The 24,236-nt window shown below is 42.7% G+C and overlaps 2 protein-coding genes and 1 long non-coding RNA gene across 5 annotated transcripts in view; 2 read left to right on the forward strand and 1 right to left on the reverse strand.

Moving 5' to 3' along the window:
* The window catches only part of MAPKAPK5 (MAPK activated protein kinase 5), a 30,722-nt gene extending 16,729 nt beyond the window's left edge, over positions 1-13,993 (forward strand). For 2 of the 3 annotated variants that reach the window (XM_028527778.2, XM_036014727.1), the window contains 7 exons: positions 430-510; positions 2,807-2,994; positions 4,873-4,993; positions 7,205-7,335; positions 7,577-7,698; positions 8,949-9,053; positions 10,926-13,993. In XM_028527778.2, coding sequence (XP_028383579.1) covers positions 430-510; positions 2,807-2,994; positions 4,873-4,993; positions 7,205-7,335; positions 7,577-7,698; positions 8,949-9,053; positions 10,926-11,020 — 843 coding nt within the window. In that variant the 3' untranslated portion in view covers positions 11,021-13,993. The remainder of the gene's footprint in view (positions 1-429; positions 511-2,806; positions 2,995-4,872; positions 4,994-7,204; positions 7,336-7,576; positions 7,699-8,948; positions 9,054-10,925) is intronic. The other variant, XM_028527779.2, reaches the window with a different exon arrangement.
* Positions 13,994-14,625: 632 nt separating this feature from the next.
* Positions 14,626-18,765, forward strand: LOC114509804 (disintegrin and metalloproteinase domain-containing protein 1a-like). Its single transcript, XM_028528337.2, has one exon. The coding sequence runs from the start codon at positions 15,277-15,279 to the stop codon at positions 18,049-18,051; it is 2,775 nt and encodes a 924-aa protein (XP_028384138.1). The 5' UTR covers positions 14,626-15,276; the 3' UTR covers positions 18,052-18,765.
* A 2,352-nt stretch (positions 18,766-21,117) lies between these two features.
* On the reverse strand, positions 21,118-23,569 carry LOC118498041. Its single transcript, XR_004900560.1, has 2 exons — positions 22,409-23,569; positions 21,118-21,375 (listed from the first exon to the last, which is right to left on the reverse strand). It is a non-coding gene; the product is annotated as an uncharacterized LOC118498041 (long non-coding RNA).
* Positions 23,570-24,236: the final 667 nt, after the last annotated feature.

Consider the following 24,236-nt stretch of genomic DNA (forward strand, 5'->3'; position numbering starts at 1 on the left):
TTACCATGATGATGGCCCTATGGATGGCAGTGGTTATCTCCTTGGAGCATTAGTGCCCAGACCGACGTGACTGTTAAGTCCTGATGGCAGCAAGTACTTGGAACCTGATCTGCTGGCCAGCAGTGGTCTGCTTGTACAATGCATAAGCATGAGGGGTGTCCCCAGGAAAGAGTCAGTGATCTCAGATGCCTCGATGGGTAGGAAGATGAGCTAAATCTCCTCCAGGGTCCTGATCTTGATGTTCTTAACCTGGGTAAACACTGATAAGTTGACGGTTGTAAGAGGGGGACAAAATGTGTTTGAAAGTATGGTTTTTTTGACTGTTGACTGTCAGCATTTACCCTTTGCAACCTTCCAGCAGTCTGTCTCAAGTTGTGTGTCATCAGTGTGATTTTTAGTAAATCGTTCTCTTTAATCTGACTCCGACAGGTACTAGAGGCACAGAGAAGGCATCAGAAGGAGAAATCTGGCATCATACCTACCTCGCCAACACCCTACACTTACAACAAGGTAGGGGATGAAATATTTATCCTCACTCCTTAGGTTAGCTTCTCTTCTGTGAGGTGTTTGTGGCCCTCTGGGAATGTAGCTAATTCCATTTTTATCCCTAAATATCCCTCTGCAAAAGGCTAGAAGCAGCCACACGTGTATTTGGAGTTTAAGTTTTTGTCTGATGAAATATGAAATTAGGTTCTTATCAATTGAACTTTTGCAGCAGGAATCAAGGACTATGGTCACTATAGGTTAGTTATTTGGCTAGCTGCACAGGAATCCATTCCATTCCTACAGAGACCATATGGTCATCCAGTGACCATATTTAAAAGACTGGGTTGTCTTTACTTTATTTGTTTAAATCTTCTCTGTATGAATGGAATGGATCCCTGCATAATATATTACTTTACAGTATTTCTTTTCCTTCTCTTCCTTCTCCATTTTGTGAATCTGATGGTGCTCATGAATGAGCACATTCATCAAAATTACGCTGCAAATGAGCAACATTTTGAAAGAATAAACAGTTCATGTTACTTTTGAATGTGCCTATACCGTTGGTCTAGATAGAAACTTTATATTGGCAACTAAATGAACGCTGAATGCTACACTGGCAAATAATTGTTAGTTTTAGGTTTTCTTTCTTTCGTCCTCTCTCTCTGTCTCCTTTCTTTCCTTCCTTCCTTCCTTTTCCTTTTCTTTTCAGAAGGAGAGAGAGGAAGGGAGAGAGAGAAACATCAATTTGTTGTTGCATTTATTTATGCAATCATTGGTTGCTTCGTGTATGTGCCCTGACCAGGCGTCAAGCCCACAACCTGGGTGTATCAGGATGACACTCCAACCGAGCTACCTGGCCAGGGCTGGCAAATAAATTTTAATAAAAAAATGTAATAAGATATAATTAAAAATTTGAAGATTAAATACATCAACCTTAATTAGAAACATAAAAAAAGGAGTAGGCCAGGAGACTCGCTCTGGTTCTACTACTAGTTGTGTGACATTTGTTAGGTCACTTTGACTCTTTTTTTTAATGTTTTATTGTTTATGCTATTGTAGGTGTTCCATTTTACCCTCTTCACCCCCCCACCACCCCACCCCCACTTCCATAGTCAGTCCCCACAACATTGTCCATGTCCACTGGCCCTTCACGTGTGTTCTTGGACTAATCCCTTCACCTCCTTTCAGTCAGTCCTCACCTCTCCCCTCCCCTCTCACAGCTGCTAGTCTATTCTGTGATTCCATGCATGTGGTTCTGTTTAGTTTGACTCTTGACAAATGACCTTACAGATGGATGACAAGATCTCTGGTGTATCCGTTTCCTTATGTGTCAAGTGAGGGATTTGAAGCATTTTTAATATTCCTTTTTACCTCTGTAATTTTATAATGTGTTCTAGAACATGGGTCACATCATCTACGAACATCCATTAGTGTGATGATCCACATGGGTGAGAGTACCTGAGGCACCCCATTTTCCAGACTTCCTCCTGGGCATGAGGGAAAGCATGTGACCAGAGTGGTAGGCTCCTTGGGCCCCTTTCTCAGGCAAATACTGCTTTTGCCTTGCAATGCAAGAGAAGCTTAAATAGAAGCCACCGAGGACTCAGTTTCCAAGATTGGTGGGGCTGCATTTAACTAAAATAGGAGTCCTTTATTAATAAGTATGCCTTTCTTTATTAATAATCATACTATGACTCCAGGCAGTGGAGTCACCTTAATACCTATAGACATGGCAGTTGGTGGCACTTTGCTTCCTTTCAAAAGTATCTTCCCCAAGACTGGTGTATGGTGTTGCAAATGGGCACAGTGAGTCCTTTGTGGCCAAAGGAGCGCTTTTAGACCACCTGTCCTCCCCTCTCCTTGATTTGTGTCAGATTGCTTTGGGCTTCTACAAAACGACTTGTGCTGTATTACGGGGTCAGCCTACCTGTGTCTCACCTGCTTTATTCCTGCACCCCTACCCTGCCCAGGTTGACAGAGTACATGTTTTACAACCAGCTGGCTTCTAACTATTACTCTTTCTGGCTGGGGACAAAGTATCCTACATCTGCACCCAAGAATCAGAAGGGAGCTTGGGCCTAAGCAGTGAGAATAAAAGTGATTGTTTATTTTACCCCAGACCTTGTATGCTGGTGTGTGTATATGTAGTGCTGGTGGCATATAAAAAAATAAGGAATGGAAGGTTAGATTCCTGAAACTTTTCCAGTCTCTGTTAAGTGAGTCTTGGGTATATCAGCCTGTGTATGTCTGGGCTGGTCCTGGAGGCTTTACTTGGGAGCTGCGCCTCTGCTGTGAGTGACCGTGTTCTTCTTGCTTTCAGAGCTGTGACTTGTGGTCCCTGGGAGTGATCATCTATGTGATGCTGTGCGGATACCCTCCCTTTTACTCCAAACACCACAGTCGGACTATCCCAAAGGACATGCGGAGAAAGATCATGACAGGCAGTTTTGAGTTTCCAGAGGAAGAGTGGAGCCAGATCTCAGAGATGGCCAAAGACGTTGTGAGGAAGTGAGTCCCTGGATCACTGGGTGGGGAGGCCGAGGAGGCCTCAAGGCGGTGGAGCACAAGGGAATGTTGAGTGGAAAGAAGTCATTTGTTTGTTTCCCAGGCATGTTCCTTCCTGGTTAGCATCACAGAAACTCATCCCCGGAGCCTGAGATGGGAGTTCTCGGTGTCCACAACTCAGTGAGGAGGGAGCTTTGCTCCCTCCTGTTGCTTCCTAGAATTTATGCCCAGGGTTGTGAGCCCAGGTTCCTTGGTAGCCAGTGTCCCTGTGTGCATTAATTCGGGATCTTAAATGATAATCTGTACCACCCAAACCCTGGCATGTGCTCTCTTGTATGTAAGCCAGTCATTTGCAATGGACATGATGCCAGGAACTGAACTGGGGGGTTAAGCCGATGACGAGGCTTTTGGCTTTTAATTCCTCGGCTGCTGTGGGAATATGTGATTGATGGTGTGGCGCCTGAACCCCTCTCTGGCCATTTCATTGCTAGTTGGTTGCTCTGACGTGTATGAAGATGGGAAAGTTTAGAAGAATTAGGGCTAGTGAGTAGATGAGGGAGAGTTGCCATTCAGAGAGTCCTTTGGTAGCTAGAGGACTACATAAGAAGTCACAGCTCAATTTGAAGTATATTTGCTTTTTTTGCCTACATGTGTGGGAGGCTCAACTGCCTAGGACTTGGGCACTGTTTTGGTATTCCTACTGTTCAGTTTTACTGAGCAATTTTCCCTTTTTTGGTTCCAGTTTCTTCATCTGTAATGTGATAAAGACACTCGTTAAAGAGGCAGTATCTGGAAACTTGTCTCCTGACGTACTGTCAGCAGCCATTTCTTCTCTATGGAGATTATTCCCTTTCCAAAGTGAGCTTGTCCTGTTGGTTAGGCTTCTGTATATATAAAGAGGGACTAGTTTCTAAAAACAAGTAAAAGGTTTTTTTAGGATATGGAGGCAGTGTTGAAAGCTTCCCATGCTATTCCCATGCTGTATTCTCAGCTACTTAACCAAAACATCAATATCCCCTAAGTGGTTCTTTGTCACCTCTATAGAATATATTTCCTGTTCCTAGAGCAACATCGATTCTTTTCTCATTAGTCCTTTCTTTAGAATCTGGAGCTGTTTGTTCAGAATGATCCAGAAGGTTGCAGCGAATATGAAAGAGCAAGCAGGCCTGTTGTCCTGACTCTGACACTTGGAATGGGAGGATAGGTAGTTGGAAGGAGGTGCTGTCCATAGCCCAGGGAGGATGCAGGGGTGAGCTAGGAACCGCATCAGCATGAGTGGACAAGATGTAAAGACATTGGATCAGGGCAACACATTAGGCTTAGAAGGAAACACCGTCCCTTTTTTAGAGACTAGATGTCTAGCGCTTTTGAATGCCTCTGGAATAAAATGTTCATGTCCTGCCACATGGTAACATCTGAGAGTTTTATCACAAGTAGCAACCTGGGTTTTCAGAACCTCCTGACCCTTCAGCTAATTTTGTAGCCACTGGTAGCCAAAAGAGCACTCTCAGTCCATTTTGGAAATTAGTGCCCACTGTCCTAGAAACATCAGTATGAAGAGTCAGGGTCTCAGGAACTGTTAGCCGTATGTAGGATTATCTTACTGACTGGAACTCAGTCTGAAGTATCACTGGATTAGCCCTTTCCTACCACTTTTATCTCACTTTGTACAAGTAGAAAGGACTGCCTGAGGACACAGTGCCCTCACAGCTAGTGGCTAGGGACTACCACCCTATCCCCCGCCCCACGCAGATGGGAAGCCTAGACTTGTAGGAGTTGGAAGAAAGTCAGAAGCTAGATCTGGTTAGAGGAAGACCCCAGAACTTCCTGGACTTCTGGAAGCGACTGTGCATGGCAGCCCTGTTGGCCTTTTCTCCACAGGCTCTTAAAGGTCAAACCAGAGGAGAGACTCACCATCGAGGGAGTGCTGGACCACCCCTGGCTAAACTCGACTGAGGCCCTGGATAATGTTCTACCCTCTGCTCAACTGATGATGGATAAGGTTTTGCATGATGCTTATTTTGTTGCGGATAAGACTCTGCTGAGAAGGAATGCTGGGACTTAAGTTAGTGAGGGGTTAAAGGCAAAACAGTGCTGAGCACACACAGTCTTTTCCAGAGAAACCTCTCTGGTTTCCTGGAAATCAGGATTGGCAATAAAGAGCTGCTTTATACAAGAGAAAAGATCAAGGCCTGGTAAATGCACATTAAGGGAACCCAACACTCACAGGGATGTCTACCCTATGATGGTCAGTAGGAAAACGTGCCTGACTTCACTGAGGAGAGGGCAGAGAGAGGGGTGTGTGTGTGTGGGGGGGGCAGGGGTTTAGTCTTATCTCAGTCAGGTGGAGTTGAGATGCCATTGTAGATTTTTGAGAAGAGGTTTATACAGCAAAGGTGTTTAGGGATGGTCAGCCAGGCTTGCAGATGCCAACCTGGGACTTCTGTGGTAATCTACAATCTGAGGGGCAGCTCTGGGAGCAGAGAAGTAGAGATGAATGACTATGCTCAATACTTTTTCTACAAAGGCAAATTTCTACAATTTTTGATGACTGACTAGATATAAAGGGACATTGGGTGGCATATCAGGTGGTACCATCGCCAAGTAGAGAGAAGTCAGGGACAAGGCTGGTTTGAGTGAAGGGAGTCCTTTAGATTTTAGGAAATTGTTTCAAGTGGTAGACGGACACTCGAATGAATGAGGTGTGTGGTCTAGAACCAGCGTGGCTGACAGGCAAAGGCAGCGGCACAGACTCGAATGTTATCCCCTTGAAAGTAATGGGGTTGAAGTGTGATGAAGAAGAAGTGACTAGGAAGAGAGAATGCTGAGACCTTCCTTAGTTTACTTGGAATATGGGAGAGAAAGGAGAGTGGGAAGGAGCAGAGCTCTCGGCCATCTCTGATTTGTGTACGGTCATCTTCCTGGTTTGAATATGCCCAGTAGTACAAAAACCGTTTGGTATCCTCTGGTTGTCAGTACATGGGCGTTACAATGTAGCTTTCTTCAAGATCTTGGAAGTGAAGAAATAATTCACCTTCAGGAGTTTAAAATTAATGCAAAATGAAGCCAGGTATGGATATGCAGAACCTTCTTAATGAGAAAGAGTGGCTCCTAGACCTATAAGGTGGAACTTTAACAACACAGTATACTCCTGTCTTTATAGAATGCTGTGTTCATGGTGTGGGTTGGTCAACTTGAGAAGGATGGAAAGCGGCCACATACGCAGATGTAGGATAGTGTCCACCTAAGGCCTGCCTAGAAGGTGGAGCCCGAATTCACGCCCTTGAGCCGTTCCCCTCTTTCTGCTTGGGCTGTCTCTGGTGAAGAGACCAGTGTGAGGGTCCCGAGTGGTGTAGCCAGAACTAGCTGTTACAGTTCCTGTAAATGAGTTTGAACTCTTCCTGATTTAAAAGCACACTTACCAAGGAACTACTTTTTTAAATGGTCAGATTTGATTGTTGAAAGTCAAATAATAGAGATATATAAAATGAAAAGCAAAAGTTCCCTTTCATTTCTTTGCCTCAGTCTCACCCCTCAAAAGTGAGGTCACCTGTGGCTTGATGTATCATCCTGATCTTTTTCTGGGGAGACACCCACACACTCAAGAGTTTGCCTTTTTTTTTTTTTAAGTACAAAAACAGGATTGGATTGTCTCATTCTTACAAAGCCTCCTGCTGAGTTATTTGCCTTCCCTCCTTGGTCTGCCCATAGTGAGAGCACCTTCCGGTCATAAAGACACAGGTTTCAAGAGTTTTACACTTCCTGACAGTTATTTCTTAGTATAAATTAACTGGCCTAGAGATCAGTGCTTGAGCTCCTCCTACATGTGCACTGGGTGAGATGGTTGGGGCTCTGAGCCATCGGGCTGAGGTGCATATCTTCACTGTGGGGGCAGTAGCCTGCCAGTCTTTTTCTTGATGTACACATATGTCTCTCTTTACACTTGCCCGTGCCAATTACTGTGAGCCTGAGCCTTGTTAGTATTTTTTACTTGCATTTCTGTTCCCCCTGCAGGAGAAAAGGGCTGGTATTCCCTGGGCCCTGCTGAATCCATGGGGAAGAATCCTCTCCCTGCTTTATCAAAATTTGTATGTGGCCAGCATACGAGTGAAATTGCCTTCCTAGTTCTTTGAGCTCCTTCCCACTCTCTTAGATTGGCTTTCCAGGTACTCAGAAATGAGTGTGAAAAACTGATGACAGTGTTTGCATTCAGGCGGTGGTTGCAGGAATCCAGCAGGCTCATGCAGAACAGTTGGCCAACATGCGAATCCAGGATCTGAAAGTCAGCCTCAAGCCCCTGCACTCTGTGAACAACCCCATTCTGAGGAAGAGGAAATTACTCGGGTAACTGAGCTTATTCCATCTCTTCTCCATGGTTGGTGTGGCTGAGCCAGGGGTCTGCCCATTTTCTGCCTCTTAAGAGGGTGGAAACGATGGGCTTTTAAAATAGCATCAGAAGTTGGAGATACTCTATAGTGAGTTATTTATCTGAAAAGTCTGTTACCTTATGTTTAGAGTTAATATCAGTTGAGTGTTGGGTTTTGGGGGCTCACCTTGTTATTACTTCTCTCCCAAACTATTAAAGCACCAAGCCAAAGGATGATGTTTATATCCATGATCGTGAGAATGGAGCCGAGGATTCAAATGTTGCCTTGGAAAAGCTCCGAGACGTGATCGCTCAGTGTATTCTCCCGCAGGCTGGTAAAGGTCACACTGTTTATCCATGCTCTGTGTATGTATGTGTGTATATGCATGTGTGCATGTGTGCACACGACAATAGGAGTGGTTTAATTTAAAATTGTTTCATCTTTGTGTATAAGAAAATAAGTACATTATATAAATTAGTCTGTGCCCACTCAAAAGAGTGGGTAGTAGAAAGTCAGAAATGTGTTACGTTCTACCCTTCTGGTTTTCTATGACTTTTTTTTTTAAGATTTTATTTATTTATTTATTTATTTATTTGAGAGAAGGGAAGGGAGAGAGAAAGAGAGGGTGAGAAATATCAATGTGTGGTTGCCTCTCTTGCACCCCCAACTGGGGACCATACCCACAACCCAGGCATGTGCCCTGACTGGGAATCGAACCACCGACCCTTTAGTTCGCAGGTCAGCACTCAATCCACTGAGCCTCATCAGCCAGGACAGAGTGACATTTCTAATTTGAGTTTAATTGCCAGTGTCAGATACAGCATGTAGTTTTATATTTTCTTAGTTTGTTAATGATGGCATGAGATGGAGAATGTGGACAGGGTTGAGATCAATTTGGAAAGGTCAGACTTCATTTCCAGAGCCCTTAGAGTACAATGCTTTATTAACTTGTGAATATAAAAATACCTGCCAAGTTCAGAAGTTGGCCCTGCTGCTACTTGTGTCATGGACAGAGGGTAACTTGTACATAGATTCTTTTGAGTGAGAGCTTGCTTTTGGTATATTATTTCTCCCCTCAGTGGGATGTGATGGGCTTTTCTCAATAGAGGAAAGAGATCCTTCGAGTAGTAAGTCAGAAAACTGTTGGGTTGACCTGTCTTCCTAGATTCCTTGCATTTTAAGAGAACTCACATAGTGTACTCGGATAGTCTTCCCAAGTAAGAAATGAGCTGAGGAAAAAGAAGGTAGCCCACTCAGCCTTGTTCTTCCTCCATCTCTTGGTCTATTAGGTTAACCAGAGACCTAACCTGTTTTTGCTCAGCAATAGAGTGTGACACTGCCTACTTCTCATCCCCCAGTGCAAAGACTCTGGGGCCATCCGTGGATTTGTGTTAGGCTGTAAGAGTAGAAGAGTTCAAAGACCAGAAGTGGTCTCTGTGTAATGTAGAGACTAGCAGGAATGGCAGTGTCTGGTAGAGTGCACCTTCAATCATCACCTCTCAACGAAGTTGAACATCATGTCCTTCTGTCTCTGACGCTAAAATCCCATGATGCTGCAGGGAAACACAACTTCTTCATCTTTATCAACAGGAGAAAATGAAGATGAAAAGCTGAATGAAGTAATGCAAGAGGCTTGGAAGTATAACCGAGAATGCAAACTCCTAAGAGATACTCTGCAGAGCTTCAGCTGGAATGGTAGGAGCCTTAATTACTCCTTCCCTGGGAATGCAGAGAAGTCATTGTGTTTTATCTCTGGGGGCTGAGCAAAGCTATTTTTAAACGAAGCGAGGATGAAGAGTGAGTGGAATATTATGGAACCAGGGTTAGCCCTACATTAACTGCCCTGGCATATCTGGACTCTGGCCCTTTCACTTGTTTTCCAGAGTTCGAGTAAATTATGTATTGCAGATTCAACACTATAGAGCCCCTGCCACATACCACTTGGGCAAAAAAACCCTGGAGATCTCAGAACTCCTCCCACACACTTTGGCTGTTCACCAGGTCATTCAGGAGCAGTATACTCTAAAGGACAGAAGGAAGGCAGAATACAGGGAGTCCACCCTGCTGATTTGCTTAGCTTAGAGAAGATCTGTTTCTCTACAAGAGTAGAGAATTTGCCAAACCTGCTGCTTGTGAACATTTTTTCCCCAGGCAAGCAAGGTAGAGCTTTATTTCTTGAACTGCTTTTCGTATTTTCTTCCTAGTTTAGCAGTCTAAACTAAATTTAAGTTGCAGGATGTTCAGCCTGGAGATTAGCTTACCTAGGATTTTCAAAAAATTTTTGAAATATCAATACAGAAAACTGATCGCATTTGAAGTATATATTGTTGATGAGTTTTTATGAAGGGAACACTTCCCTATAAACAGCCCCTAGAACATGTAGTAGAACATGGACCCTCTTCTAATCACTGCCTTCCTCCCCCAGGGGTAATCATGATCTTGATTGCTCGCACTATAAATTAGTTTTGCCTGATTTTGTATTTTATATAAATGGGATCAGAGAAGTCTGTATTCTTTGTGTCTGGCTTTTAGTTAACAACAGGATGAGATTCATCCTGTTGTATGTAGCATCAAATCATTCTCATTATGTGTGTGTGTGTGTGTGTGTGTGTGTGTGTGTGTGTATTCTCAATATATATTTCTTTATACAGGGTGGAAAAAAGTAGATTTATAGTTGTGAGTATGTGAAACAGTTTATTCTTATATTATTTATTATATCATGTATATTATTCTTTTTCTTATTATTATTGTTATTATTTCATATCCTTCCTTATGATTTATCTTTTAGGTAATGATGGCTGGTAATTTAACCTACTTTTGCTCACCCCTGTGTGTGTGTGTATTTATGTATATGTAAAAGGACTTCTATGAATGCTCTTGTGTATATCGTTTGAAGAATATTTTGAGAGTTAATTTCTCTTACATATCTAGGATTGGAAGTGCAGGTTCATGGGAGTATTCATTTGTTTGGCTTTACTGGGTACTGGTACAAGTTTTCCAAGATTGATACTTCCACTAGCAGTGCTTGAGGGTTCTAGTAACTCTGCCTTCGCACACAAACACTTGCTATTGTATCTTTTTTTATTTTCGTCATTCTGGTTAGTATATAGCAGTATTGCGGTGTCATCTTACTTTGCCTTTGCCTGATGACTGATGCGCTTTTAAACTGTTTATTGGCCATTTAGATTTCCTCTTTTGTGAAGTGCCTATTCTTTTATCAATTTTTCTGTTGAGTTATATCTTTCTTGTAGATGTGCTCTTTATACATTCTAGATACGAGTCCTTTGTCAGACACACACATTTATAAAGATCTTCCTCTTCATGGTTTCCTTCTGTGCTGTTGTAGTGAACGTTGGATTTTGACGATTTTACTGTCAGGTTAATGGAACTGTTCACTTGCACAATGCAGGGTCCGAACTGCCTTTGATCAGTACTGGGGATGAATTTGACACTCCCTTGGTGGGGGTGAACTTGACACTAGTAAGGTGTATCTTACTGGATTCCTGTCAGGAATCTATCTCCTCCCAAATAGTTTGCAGATTGACCTTTTTCTTTCTTGGGTTTCAGGTCGTGGATTCACAGATAAAGTAGATCGGCTCAAACTGGCAGAAATTGTGAAGCAAGTGATAGAAGAGCAAACCACGTCCCATGAATCCCAATAATGACAGCTTCAGACTTTGTTTTTTTACAATTTGAAAAACTATTCTTTAATGTATAAAGTAATTTTTATGTAAATTAATAAATCATAATTTCATTTCCACATTGCTTCAAGATGCTGTATAAATTTAGATATGGTATTTACTAATAGTGTAGTTCATTTGTTTTTAAGAAAAGCTCAGTTTCTAGAGATACACTATTTAGGACTGTTTAGTCATGTTTGTAAGATGACAGATGATATTGTCAAACAAGATTGTTTTATTTGTAATAAAGTATATAAAAACCACTTGCCAGCAGTAGACAAAGGACCAACTATACTGATCTTTCTGCTTAGTAAACAGTTGAATCAGATACTGTGGAATTTGGTTTCGATTGCCCTGTGTATTTACTTTTTGCACTATTGGTAGATTAGCTCTGGTGCCAAGAAATGTCTGTGGATCCATGATGCAGACTGCCTGCTGAAACTCACAGGACACCAGCACCCTTGGTGGGAGAGGCAGGGAGCTTAGCCTTCATTTCTGTGTCCTGAATTCCCAAGAGAAAAGTGGTAACACTTTTTTTTTTCTGGTCATGTTCGTTAAAAGGTATTGGTGTGATTTTTAAATCTAATGGATCCTTTTGAGTTTATTCTTTTCATGCTTAATCAAAGTTTCAGTTTCCCTTCCCCTGAGATCCGACTCTGTCCTCTCCTTTCTGGCAGCCCTTTCCAGTTCCACTGTGTCTTATTTTCTTTCCCTGTTCTTCTGGCCCTCTTATGGGATGATTTTTCTGAGAAAGTTACATTTCATGAAAAATGGACTCCTAGCTTAGCATCCAAGAAGGTTCAGGTTTTTTTCTCTTTAAGCTGCCATTTTTCTCTGTAATATTTCTGCCTGGGTTTCATGTTGGCATCCCCTGGACTGCATATATTTTGTTCTGCTGCCTTCATTTTCAAGAAGCATGCTTCTGGCTGAGTTCAGCTGTTTGAATGGAAAACAAGGCTGGATGCTTTCCTGTTTTTTTGGTTTTGTTTTTGCAGATGCATTTCCATAACAAATCATGTTTATTTAATTATTTTAAAGCTGTTTTTGGTGGGCACCTGTGTTGGTAAATAGAAGAAATAATAGGCAAACTCCAATTTGCAAAGCAGAGGAAAAAGGATCAGTAGGCTCAAATATTCATTTTTATCCTGTCACATTCTCGTCAATCAAAATCCATTCCACAGAGCTAACTTATTTTCTAATTCTTCCATTTTTCTGAGTATGTCATCAAGGTGACATTTGGTTAGTATGCCCCATCTATGTGTGTTACTGTGGAAATACATGATAATACAAGGTATCTTTTAAGAGTTGCTTTTTTACATTGGTTCCCTTTTATCTTGGAGAATTTGTAATTCAGGTATTTTTTGAGGTATGATTCACTAATATTAGGTGACTGATAACTGTTATAAATGGATACCCTGTAAGGAGCATTCAGTACTTTTAAACATGCCAAAATTTAAGAGGCAGCAGAGGAAAACTGTTTTCTTATTTACTGACCAGAAAACTTAGCTAAAAGTTGAATTGAGGGTTGCATTACATTATTCTATTTTTTAGTGAAATGCAGTCTTACAAATCACTTCTTGCAGTCAGGAAAAACTATACTTGTTTCTAGAATAATTGATTGCTTGTTGTTTTTCTTAGGGCAGAGGTTCAGCAGTCACTGGGGATAGAAGGTAGTAATAAACTGTGTTAAATTTTTCTTCAGAGTAACTTTCTGGCATGCCAAGTCTACCATTAAGTTCTCAGGTTTGTTGTTTCAGTATCTTCTAATGGTTCAGGATGGTTTTATTCCTTCAGTGTGTGATGAATTTTAGGCATGATGGAGGCAGGGTATCCAAAATGGTGGTCCTGTTTATCTGAGCAGCAGTTGTCCATGTGTGTCAGTTGTCTGAGACGGAATGAATCTGACATCCCAAATGTGCACTGTCTCCAGACATGCCCAAAAGAACCCCAGGCTGGAAGTTTGTGAATACCCTGCAGGATGCTCCAGCTGTTGTAACTCAAAAGTGGGTCCTACCCTGGACAGAGCTCCTTGACAATACCATAGCTCCCAAAGGACTCGGCAGTGTTAGATCTTTAAAGAGGAATTTTCTACGTCGAGTGAGATTGTAGGCCAGTAGCAAGTACTTCCTTAACAAACCAGTCAGGTTCACTAATAGAGCAAAATTTGCACATAACTGGGAGTGAGACAAAATCATCCTTGTCTCTTTTGGCCTGCCTCTCTAATGCCTAAACCTGCAGCTAACAGTTCTTGTAGGCAGGAGGTTAGAGTCTCCAGTTTTACCACATGATTTGCTAACCTCTGCTTACTTAAAGCCATTACTTATCACTCAGATACCTTTAGGCATTACCATAGTTACAAATCTGCTTGATGTAAAAACAACTTGTATATCTTTCTAGCTAATATGTTGTATAAGCATAGGAGACTATCTGTCAGAAATTTATCATTGGAAACATTGATAGGAGGAACTACTTCTGAAAAAGAGTTTTGTTCTTGTATTTATTTAAGAAAGAACAAGTTGCAATTATTGAAGAAAAAGTCAAATGATTTAAATCAGATCATGTGTATGAATGCTTGTGTGTATGTTATTTATTGAAAATGTTTCAATTTTAGAACTGGAAAATTATTGGCTATTTAATTTTAATTATATTTTTATTTATTTAAAAAGTAGAGGTTTTCTTTCATTGTTGATTTAATTCTTTAATTCCACAAAATGACTTAACCTAATTTCCCCTGCCTGTTTTGGTTAAGACACAGGGAAACATGTTAAATCTGATAATTTCTAAATCATAATTTACTATATACATAAATATATAAATTATATATAATTACTATATAACTGTAAGAGGCTTTCCTCTTATATAAACAACAAGGGAAAAAGAAATCCAACTTTCCCTTTTTGCTGTAGATTTTTAAAATGGTTTGTGATATGACTAAATTTTCTTGCTAGATGCTAATGATAAATTTTGTCATCTATATTAGGAATTAAATATTAATTGGGGATAATTAATGAGTTGATCTGCTATCATGCTCATATCTGAGATCTTGTGGTATCACAGCATTCCTTCATGGATTAGATAAGGTAGCTCCCCATTTTTTAGTGTTAAACTTGTACTCCTAACCGTTATTTTATATTGTAAATATTTGACTTAATATAAATTATTTTTATGCAAGGTAAAAGATGTAGAGTCTTATTTTATTTCATCTTAAAATACACAGAAAAATAACTGACTGGGCAAAGGATGTGATACAGCTCCCACCCCAACTTTTTCCTTTTAAATCTGTGCTGCTGAATGCATCAGGAAATCAAGATTAAAACCAAATCTGAGGATTTCTGCAGAGATTACAGTTCAATTTGAGTTATAAAAGCGAAGAAATCTTTTACAAGGTCTTACAGAGTTCACTTTTATTTTCTTGATGAAATGGTGTCTGCAAATTGGTTAATAATCAGTTTGTTTTTATGTTGGGACAGTTAGGAGAAGTTGAACTTTGATCCTAGTCACATACAATATCTCCAAGGTGAAACTGAGCTCATTTCATTTAATACTTAGTAGATCTCCGTGTTAGGAAAATGTCTTAGAAGAGAGAAATTATGTTTATATGCTGATATAAAATGTCCAAATTCATCTGTTATGAACAAAGGCTAATGAGGGAAAATTTGTGCATCTACATACGATTTTTCTTGAATTAAAGGGAAAAACGGATACCGACAAAGAAGAGTTGGACTGATAAACAGTACCCTGAATTACAACAGAAATGAGGAAAAGAGGTAGTGGGCAACAGAGAACTTTGTCCTGCTCATAGATCCCCAAAGAACCCCTGTCCCCTCCCCCCAGCCTCCTGCCAGAATGTTGGGTTTCAAAGAATGACCAGATTAACGGATATCAAGGAGTCCTGTGGCCTCGGCTAAGGATGAGGATAATTGGTCAGAGTTACTGTACTGGGCTGAACCATTACAGACCTTCTACTTGTACATCTCTCTGTGAGGGTAAAGGGAACGTAGCCAAGGAGACTTAAAGCTATTGCTGTTTGAACAAAGTCATATAATAGGAAACTACTGAATATCAAGAGAGAAGCAAGAAACAACTCAGCCTCAAAGTCCGTAAGACTCAGAGTTGGGGAGCAGTTACCCATAAGGGAACCATCATAGATCTGAGTCTCCGTGGTTTCGCATGCCAGGGACAGCAGCTGCTGATGAACATAGGCCTGGTATCTTCAACTGATTCGCTAGCGCCATGTCATGGCCGCCTCTGGGAGAGATTCTGCCCCTATATGGCCTTCTCTATGGAGAAACCAAGTGGCCTTGAAAGAGGGTAAGATAAATTTTCAGATTTGGGCACAGCAGAAGAGGGACTTGAGGCTGGGGATAGTGCCAAGATCATCATGTGTCAGGTTGGGAATTATAGTACTGTTGGCGATTTTCCTGCCAAATATATACTGTGCCCTGGGATCAGCACATTACTCTTCCTATGAAATAGTCACCCCCGAGGCTCTGACAGTTGAGGGAAGGGAAGACCCAGTGGAAGAGGTATCTTACGTGATATTCATGCAGGGCCAGAAACAGCTGATCCACCTGAAGGTAAAGAGAGACCATTTTGTCAATAACTTCCCAGTCTTCAGCTACCACAATGGCACCCTGGCACAAGAAAGGCCTTTCGTCTCACATGACTGTCACTATGAAGGCTACATAGAAGGAGTCCCGGGGTCTTTTGTTTCTGTCAACACCTGTTCAGGCCTCAGGGGCGTCCTGATTAAGGAGGGACGGTCCTACGGCATTGAGCCCGTGGACTCTTCACAACACTTTGCACACGTGCTGTACACCACGGCACATCAAGCTCGAGTCTCCTGCAGCGTCACTCCCGAAGACAGCCAAGTGGTGTCCACCAGCAGGCGACAAGGGAGCAGGCAGCCTGCAGGTCTACAGGCGCCATCCTACTTGTGGTCACACACCAAGTACGTGGAGATGTTTGTCGTGGTCAACAACCAGCGGTTCCAAATGTGGGGCGGTAACGTCAGTGAGACAGTCCAGAGAGTGATGGACATCATTGCCCTGGCCAACAGCTTCACTAGGGGAATAAACACAGAGGTGGTGCTGGCCGGAATGGAGATTTGGACCGAGGGGGACCCCATAGAGGTCCCAGAGGACCTGCAAGTGGCACTCAGGAATTTCAATAGCTGGAGGCAAGAGCAGCTCCTCCATCGTGTGAAGCATGACGTTGCCCACATGATTGTTGGACAGCATCCTGAACAGGGTATGGGGCAGGCATTTCTCAATGGTGCCTGTTCCACAGGCTTTGCAGCAGCTGTTGAATCCTTCCATCATGAAGACGTCCTCCTGTTTGCAGCGCTCCTGGCCCACGAGCTCGGGCACAACTTGGGTATTCAGCACGACCACTCGGCCTGCACTTGTAGAGATAAACGCTTCTGTCTCATGTATGAAGATATCACTAAAGAAAGTGGCTTCAGCAACTGCAGCTCTGACTACTTCTACCGGTTCCTGCAGGAACACAAAGGGGCCTGCCTGTTTAACAACCCTCAGCACAAAGGCCGCCTGCGGAGGGATTCCACCTGCGGCAACGGGGTGGTGGAGGGCGAGGAGCAGTGTGACTGCGGTTCTGCCTGTTACACTCACCGGTGCTGTGACCAGACATGCAGACTGAAGGGGAATGCGGAATGTAGTGATGGACTCTGCTGTTTTGGTTGCCGATTGAGAAATAAGGGGTACGTGTGCCGTTCTGCTGCGGGAGAGTGTGACCTCCCAGAGTACTGTGATGGTACCTCTGCAGAGTGCCCTGCAGACAGCTATAAGCAAGATGGTACACCGTGTGACAGACTTCACTACTGTGTTGGGGGTCGATGTAGGAACCCTGATAGTCAATGCTCAGATCTATATGGGTACACTGCACAGTCTGCCCCCGAAAACTGTTACATTTCAATAAACAGCAAAGGGAACAGGTTTGGAAACTGTGGCCGCCCCACCTCAGCAAAGTCAAGTTACGTTAAGTGTTTTGACGATAATATATTTTGTGGGAAAATTATATGTACAAATGTTAAATGGGTCCCATCAATCAAACTCCATTACACAGTGATCCAGATTCCTCATGAAAATGACTTCTGCTGGAGCATGGATGCCTATAACATTACTGATATCCCTGACGACGGGGATGTGCACTCCGGCACTCCTTGCGCCCCAAACAAAGTCTGCGTGAATTACTCCTGCACCGATTATGCTGCGCTCAACTATGACTGCGATCCAGCGAGAATGTGTGGTGGGAGAGGGGTCTGTAACAACTTAAGGCACTGCCACTGTGAGGTTGGCTATGCCCCCCCTGACTGTAAAACCATAGGTGACGGGGGTAGTGTGGACAGTGGTCCCCCTGCCAAACCAGATGATGAAAATCCAAGTGCAGATGGAAGTGTCCATCCTGCTAAACCTAGGATGTCAACTCAAAAGACTGGCCTTATAATTTACATATTCCCTTCATTTCTTTTATTGACGTTGATAATATTACTATGTTGCATTAGTCTTAAATCTGGAATTGAGTCAGTAGAGACCCCAGGTGCCTCAACAGAATTGAGTTCAGAGGTAACCACCGAGGAAGAGACACTCCCATCAGCAGAGCCACAAGGGGAATTAAAGGAGGATATAGAGCAGGCACCCCTACCAGCAGAGGCTCCTGCAACAGAGGAAGTCCCTCCACCAGAACAGGCCCCCCCACCAGAAGAGGCCCCCCCACCGGAGGCGCCCCCACCGGAGGCCCCCCCACCGGAGGCTCCACCACCGGAGGCCCCACCACCGGAAGCCCCCCCACCGGAGGCTCCACCACCGGAGGCCCCACCCCCGGAGGCCCCACCACCGGAGGCCCCACCACCGGAGGCCCCACCACCAGAGGCCCCACCACCAGAGGCCCCAGCACCAGCAGCTCCACCACCGGAGGCCCCACCACCAGAGGCCCCAGCACCAGCAGCTCCACCTCCGGAGGCCCCACCACCACCTCCACCAGGTGAAGGATAGAAATAACCAAAGGCAGAAGAGTAGTGAAGGAAGAAGCCAAATAATATCAAATACCTCAAGCACTGAGTAGGAATGAGAGGCTTAGAAAGCCAAAGATGAAGTGAGAATTGATGGCTCCAGTGGCGCTGATAGGACTATACAGTCTACAGAAACATGCATGTGAGAAGAGAGAACTGCTTCCAATATTTATTCTAGAAATTTGATTATATATTTATATATGTAATCATACATGAAATATTCTATATTTTTGCCTTGTCCCATTTCATAAAGCTGTTTAAGCTTTTCTCATGGATCATTGCTATCAATTGCCTCATTTCATTTAGGCCACTTTTTGACCTGAAATTATTTTTCAGGGCATACCATCTCCTGTCTGCATTGTTTAACGTAACATATTATTGTACCTATATTACTATCATAAGATTATTCAACCCAGTGACAACAATGCACTATTTTAGGAACATTACCCACTGAGTACTCTGATTTCCCCTAACCACTTCTATTCATGAAGGTAATTTAAAATTAATTAACTAATTAATTAAAAAACCCTGTTATTTTCAGATGCAGCAGCATCTCAGGCTGCATGGGACATTCCAGAGGGGGGTATATCTAATCCAGGGTGGTCTGATTACCTGGGTTTGGGTGGATGAGGCAGGGCTGGACAACTGAGGCAAGTACTGAGGTTATATTTGAGGTATTTGTTTTTTCCTTATTTTTTTAATTCTATATTGAAGTAGATATTTTTTCTACTGACAACTCATAGGAATGTTTCTGATACAGGTAAGAATACTTTCATGTGGTAGTTATTTGTTAAGAGAACACAAAGTACATGCAATAATATTGCCCATTCTGTGCCAGACACTGCTGAATAGACACTTTACATTCATTGTCTTAATATAGTTAATTGTCCCATTTATACTATGAGACTTTCATCTTGTACATGAGGAAACAGAGACCAAAAAGTTTTGCTCTAGAGCTAGTAAAGGGTGGAACCTGCATCCTGCCACAGGTATGACTGAATGTGTATTCTCTACTGCCTCATGAACCTTTTCTTTCAGTAGAAAAGAAAAACAAAAGGGATCCAGGGCCCTGGCCAGGTAGCTCAGTTGGTTAGAGTTTTGCCCTAATATGCCAAGGCATTAGGTTTCATCCCCAGTCAGGGCATATACAAGAATCAACCAGTGAATGCATAAATGAGTTGAACAACAAATTGATGTTTCTCTCTCACCCTTCTCTCTATAAAGAAAAAAAAGTGACATGGAAGACATTCGGTATGTACTTACTTGCCCAGACCATGGCTTTTCCCTCACTGATTTTAATGAAACAAAAGCTTTACAAATGGATTCTGATCTCTATCATGAACTGACCACATTGTGAAGCCATTATAGGTGAAAGTGACTTTTTCCCCACTGCATTCTGACATCACGGAGTGGTGGGTTTGTATCTTGTTTGGCTCTGAGGGCCCAGTTGATTTTGAGTGCTTGGTAACTGACCAAGTGGAGGACTTAACCAGAGCCAACCTTACGATAGGAAGGTAATCTCAATGGATGCCACCTGCTGCATCCTAGGCATGGCACAACAAAAGCCTGGCTCAAGTGCAGTGTTACCACAGGTCAAATCTCAGGAAAGTTCCTGAACATCAATCAGTCTCTGATAATCCATGTGCTGAAACCCTCTTCTAACTGCCCATCCTATATAAGCAGAAAAGAACAAACAAAAGAATAAGACCTGGTTTCTGCTTTCAAGAAGCTAATGTTAATTACTTTTGGTGAAACAAAACTAAACTTAAGAGCAAAATTGAAAATCAAGCCTTTAAGCCTTCAGTTATATAAGTTTCCAAGTTACAAGATCTGCTGATTACCAAATCTCACCATGTTGTATGCCAGAAGATCAAGATTCATGGGGAAAACACACTATTAGTTGGTAATCACCTGAGAGCTTTGAGAACAAGGATAAAAATGGGTAACTGAGGGCGTACAAATGCAAAGGTGTCATCAGAGACTTTTGAAAAAGATGTGGAAGATTTCTGCCAAGAAGCAGGAACAGAAGGGGTGACCTCCCTGACTGCAGGCAGATGCTGATGGTGACTAAAAGCTAATCACTTTCAGCTATTTTCAAAACTTAGCAAATATAAGGGAATCATGATTTAGGTACAGAGTAATCATGCTTAGCTAATTTTTTAAAAATCCGTACTTAATGATATGTTTATTGGTTTTAGAGAGAGAGAAAGGAGGGAAAGGAGGGCAAGAGGGGAGAGAGGGAGAGAGAAACATCAATTGGTTGTCTCCTGTACATGTTCTGACTGGGGATTGAACCCACAACCCATTGGGGTACATGACAACACCCCAATCAACCAAGCCACCTGGCCAGGGCTCATGCTTAGCTAATTTAATGGCATTTCTTAAGGACCAAAAGTCAGGTAGATAATTGGGAATCAATTAAATAAAACCTATTTAGGATCTCACAATATTTGACAAAACTTACAAAAATTTAGCAAATATGTAAGTTATATAGGCTTTTTGATTTATTGGTGCTGCCCTTTGATTGACCCTTGGGTATACAAAAACAGGGTAAAAGCAGGGAACAGCTCTTTAAATCAATGTTCTGTGAAAAAGTAACAAAAAATCGGACAAATTTATACATTGTAAGATAAATCTAAAAAAGTGTGGAATCCCCAAACTCAAGGGATTGACAGTAGAAGCTCTTTAGGATAGACTATAGGAGGAAAGTAACCAATTCTAATGTGGGGCAGGAGAGAGAAGATAGGGTACTTGGGTCTGAAAGCTCCAGGTTCATGGTTCAGTGTTCTGCATTTTGTGTGACTGCTTTTATGAAGTGCAACTTTTTCACCCGATTCCTCTTCCCATTATGTCTGGGGGGCTCAGAGGGATGCTTGCTTATAGGTTCTGAGTATCTGTGTTCATAGTCACTCATGACCCAGCCTGCTGCTGCCCCAGGAATTCTGACAGTGGCTATTTGCCTTCCCTGGGTGGCTACTGCCCTCTATGTTCCCTCAGGCCAGTAGAGACCCAGGCCCTTCCCTCAATCCCCAAAGGACAACCAAGTCCAGGTTCTAGATTTTAATACAGACTTTTTTTGGGGGGGGGGGAGGGTGTAGGGAAATTACAATGCAGAAAAGAACAAATTTCGGTTTTGCCAATTTTACTATTCCTGGAGTCCAGGGGTCATGACCCTCCCTGGGAGGCTGGGACAGGTCCTCTTTCTTTGGATTGCCCCAACCTGACATCTTTTCTTGTCTATTACAACATGCTTTTAGAAATATCCTCATAATTTGCTGTCAAACTCCACTCACTCCTCTGGGGCTCACTTGAAGGAAAAATAAAAGATTTATGTTAAACACAGGTGCATTATCAACCTCACAGGAATGCTGAAGTTTTATCTAATAAAGTTGCAACTTTTTTAAAGACACATTGAAATTAAAAAATTTTTAAAATATTTTATTTATTTTTAGAGAGACAGAAAGGAAGGGAGAAAAAGACGGAGAGAAAAATCAATGTGTAGTTGCCTCTCATGTACCCCCTACCAGGGACCTGGCCTGCAACCCGGTATGTGCCCTGACTGGGAATCAAACTGGTGACCCTTTGCTTCATAGTCTGGTGCTCAATCCACTGAGCCACAATAGCTAGGGTAAAATTAAATTTTTTTTTAAATTTGTGGTTTTATAGGGGGGTGGAGAGAGAGGTGTTTATTTTTCCACTTACATGTATTTATGCACTCATTGGTTGATTCTGGTGTATGCCCTGGCCAGGTGTCAGACCTGCAACCTTGGCATATCAGGATGACACTCTAACCAATGGAGCTACACAGACAAGGCCTAAAAACTTCTTGTGTTTACAAACTTAATTTCAGAATAGAATGTTGGTGTTCCCAGTGGGCAAATGTGCACACTGACATGTTTCTCTGCTTTAAGACATTAAGCTTTACATATTTTTTGAACTACAGAAGAATTTTAAAAATATCCAATACCACTTTTGTTATTTAATACAATTACGAAAGTCTTGCATATAGAATATGAAGGTCTTGAATCAATTTGGGAACGACATAGTCACAGTGGCTCTTCTCACAGTTAGAAAATGTGTTAAAAATTATTTAAGAAGAGAACATTGAGGTAGACCCATGACTGACCAAGTGTTTGCAACCTCATGCCTGCTTCATTATTGTCATCTAACTGGGCTGACCAGCAAAATGCAGGAAGAGGGAGGTACATTTTGAGACCAGGAATGTGCCATTTGTCAGCATAGTTGTGGGTTTTCTAGGGACATTCTCAGCCCTTCAGGGAAAGCATGAAGCAAGCACATACACACAACATACAACAGATGAGACCTCACAGCACCCTTACCTGGGAGTCATTTATTCGTTCAATAAGTAAGTCTGTTGTACTTGATCGCATCTTGAACCTGGGCATAAAAAGATGAACAAATGGAAGAGGGCCCTGGACACATGCAAGCCATGTTCTAACACAGAGGAGACTTTTAGGAGACCTAGTCTTCAACTGGCATAATCTTAGGATACCAGTATGTCAGGGCCATCCAGAGAAGAGTATAGGCCTGGAGTTGCCAGCCAATGTGCCCATGAAGATCACACACACATAAGAAAAGGCTTCCCTGTTGGCATCTCCCACACACATTTTTGGACGGTGTCATAAACAGAACTTGAGAGGCTGAATTTAGATGATGTTAAAAGATAAGAGGGCTTCCACTCAAGATGGCAACATAGGTAGACATGACTAACCTTTTTGCACAACCACATCAAATTACACGTAAAATATAGAACAACAATCACTTAGGAATGTCAGAAATCTAGTTGAACAGAAGTCTAAGAATGACAAAATCGAGTTAAATGGAAGTCTGGCAACTACGGAACTGATGCAACCACATCCATCCAGACTGGTAGGAGGGGCATGGACACAGAACAGGCTGGCCCCACATTCATGGAGATAAAATTCAGGAGGGATATCTCAGGAGTGAGGAGTGCCAGCCTCACATCAGGCCCCAAAGCCCAGGATTCCAGTGCCAGGAAGATAAGTCCCCACAACCTCTGGCTGCGAAAATCCAGTGGGGATTGAGCCAGTGGAGGAGGCTGATGAAGCCATAAGCAGTTTCTCTTGGGGAACCCAAACATGGACTCACCTACTCGGACTCACTCCCTCTGAGCCCCAGTACCGGGGTGGCAGCCTGAAGGGTACCAGTGGCATACAGGGAGAGAGTATCTGGCACTGTGGTAAGCAGAGGTGACTGTCCCTCTGATAAGCCCTCCCCCTATAGAGCCAGTAGGTTGGTGCCATATCTGAGACTCCATCAACCAGGCTAACACTGTGTGACCCACCTTGGAGATCACAGGGGCTCTATCCCACCTCCTTTATGGGCCCAGCCAAGCTTCTTTTCCTTAAGAATAGCTGGTCTTGGCTCCTGACTCCTATCAAACAAGCAACAGCTGGCTTCAGTGAGCCCTAGAGGCAGCCACATTAGAGTAATAGCTTGGCTTCACCTGGGAATCTCCAAGCCCAGCACAAGTAGCAGCCATCTCAGATTGCTTTATAGCTCAGGCAAGGTGCCCCAGGCAAAACACAGGTGGTGGCTGACCTTGTCCTATACCACTCAGGAAACCCCAGGGTCAGTATACCCAGTGGACAACTACAGACAACGTTAGAGCACCACCACCCTACCCCTGTGCAGCTGATCCTACATGGAGGGTGGAGGTTGATGGTCAGTAGTCACAGCCAAGACTTGCAGCTGACTGGCCTGGGTAAATCCTTCCTGTTGACCTGCCAAAAGCAACCAAGGCTCAACTACAAGAGAAAGGTGACACAAAGGGTATACCTTGAGTACCCAGCTTAAATGATAGGAAAGGCTATGTCACTGGACTCTACAAGACATCTACTATATTAGGCCACACTACCAAGACACATAGTCAAAGCAGCTCTACTTAATACATAGAAATGAACACTGAAGGATGCTAAAATGAGGAGACAAAGAAACATAGCCCAAATGAAAGAACAGATCAAAACTCCAGAAAAAAGAGCTAAACAAAATGGAGATAAGCAATCTATCAGATGCAGAGTTCAAAACACTGTTTATAAGGATGCTCAAGGCACTTAGTGAGGACCTCATCAGCATAAAAAAGACCCAGTCAGAAATGAAGGATACACTAATTGAAATAAAGAACCA

Source organism: Phyllostomus discolor, chromosome 13 (genome assembly GCF_004126475.2).
Source record: "Phyllostomus discolor isolate MPI-MPIP mPhyDis1 chromosome 13, mPhyDis1.pri.v3, whole genome shotgun sequence".
Lineage (NCBI taxonomy): Eukaryota > Metazoa > Chordata > Mammalia > Chiroptera > Phyllostomidae > Phyllostomus > Phyllostomus discolor.

Bases quoted from the DNA above. Each gene is read 5' to 3' on its own strand.
- LOC114509804 (XM_028528337.2), top strand. From the start codon at position 15,277: ATGGCCGCCTCTGGGAGAGATTCTGCCCCTATATGGCCTTCTCTATGG.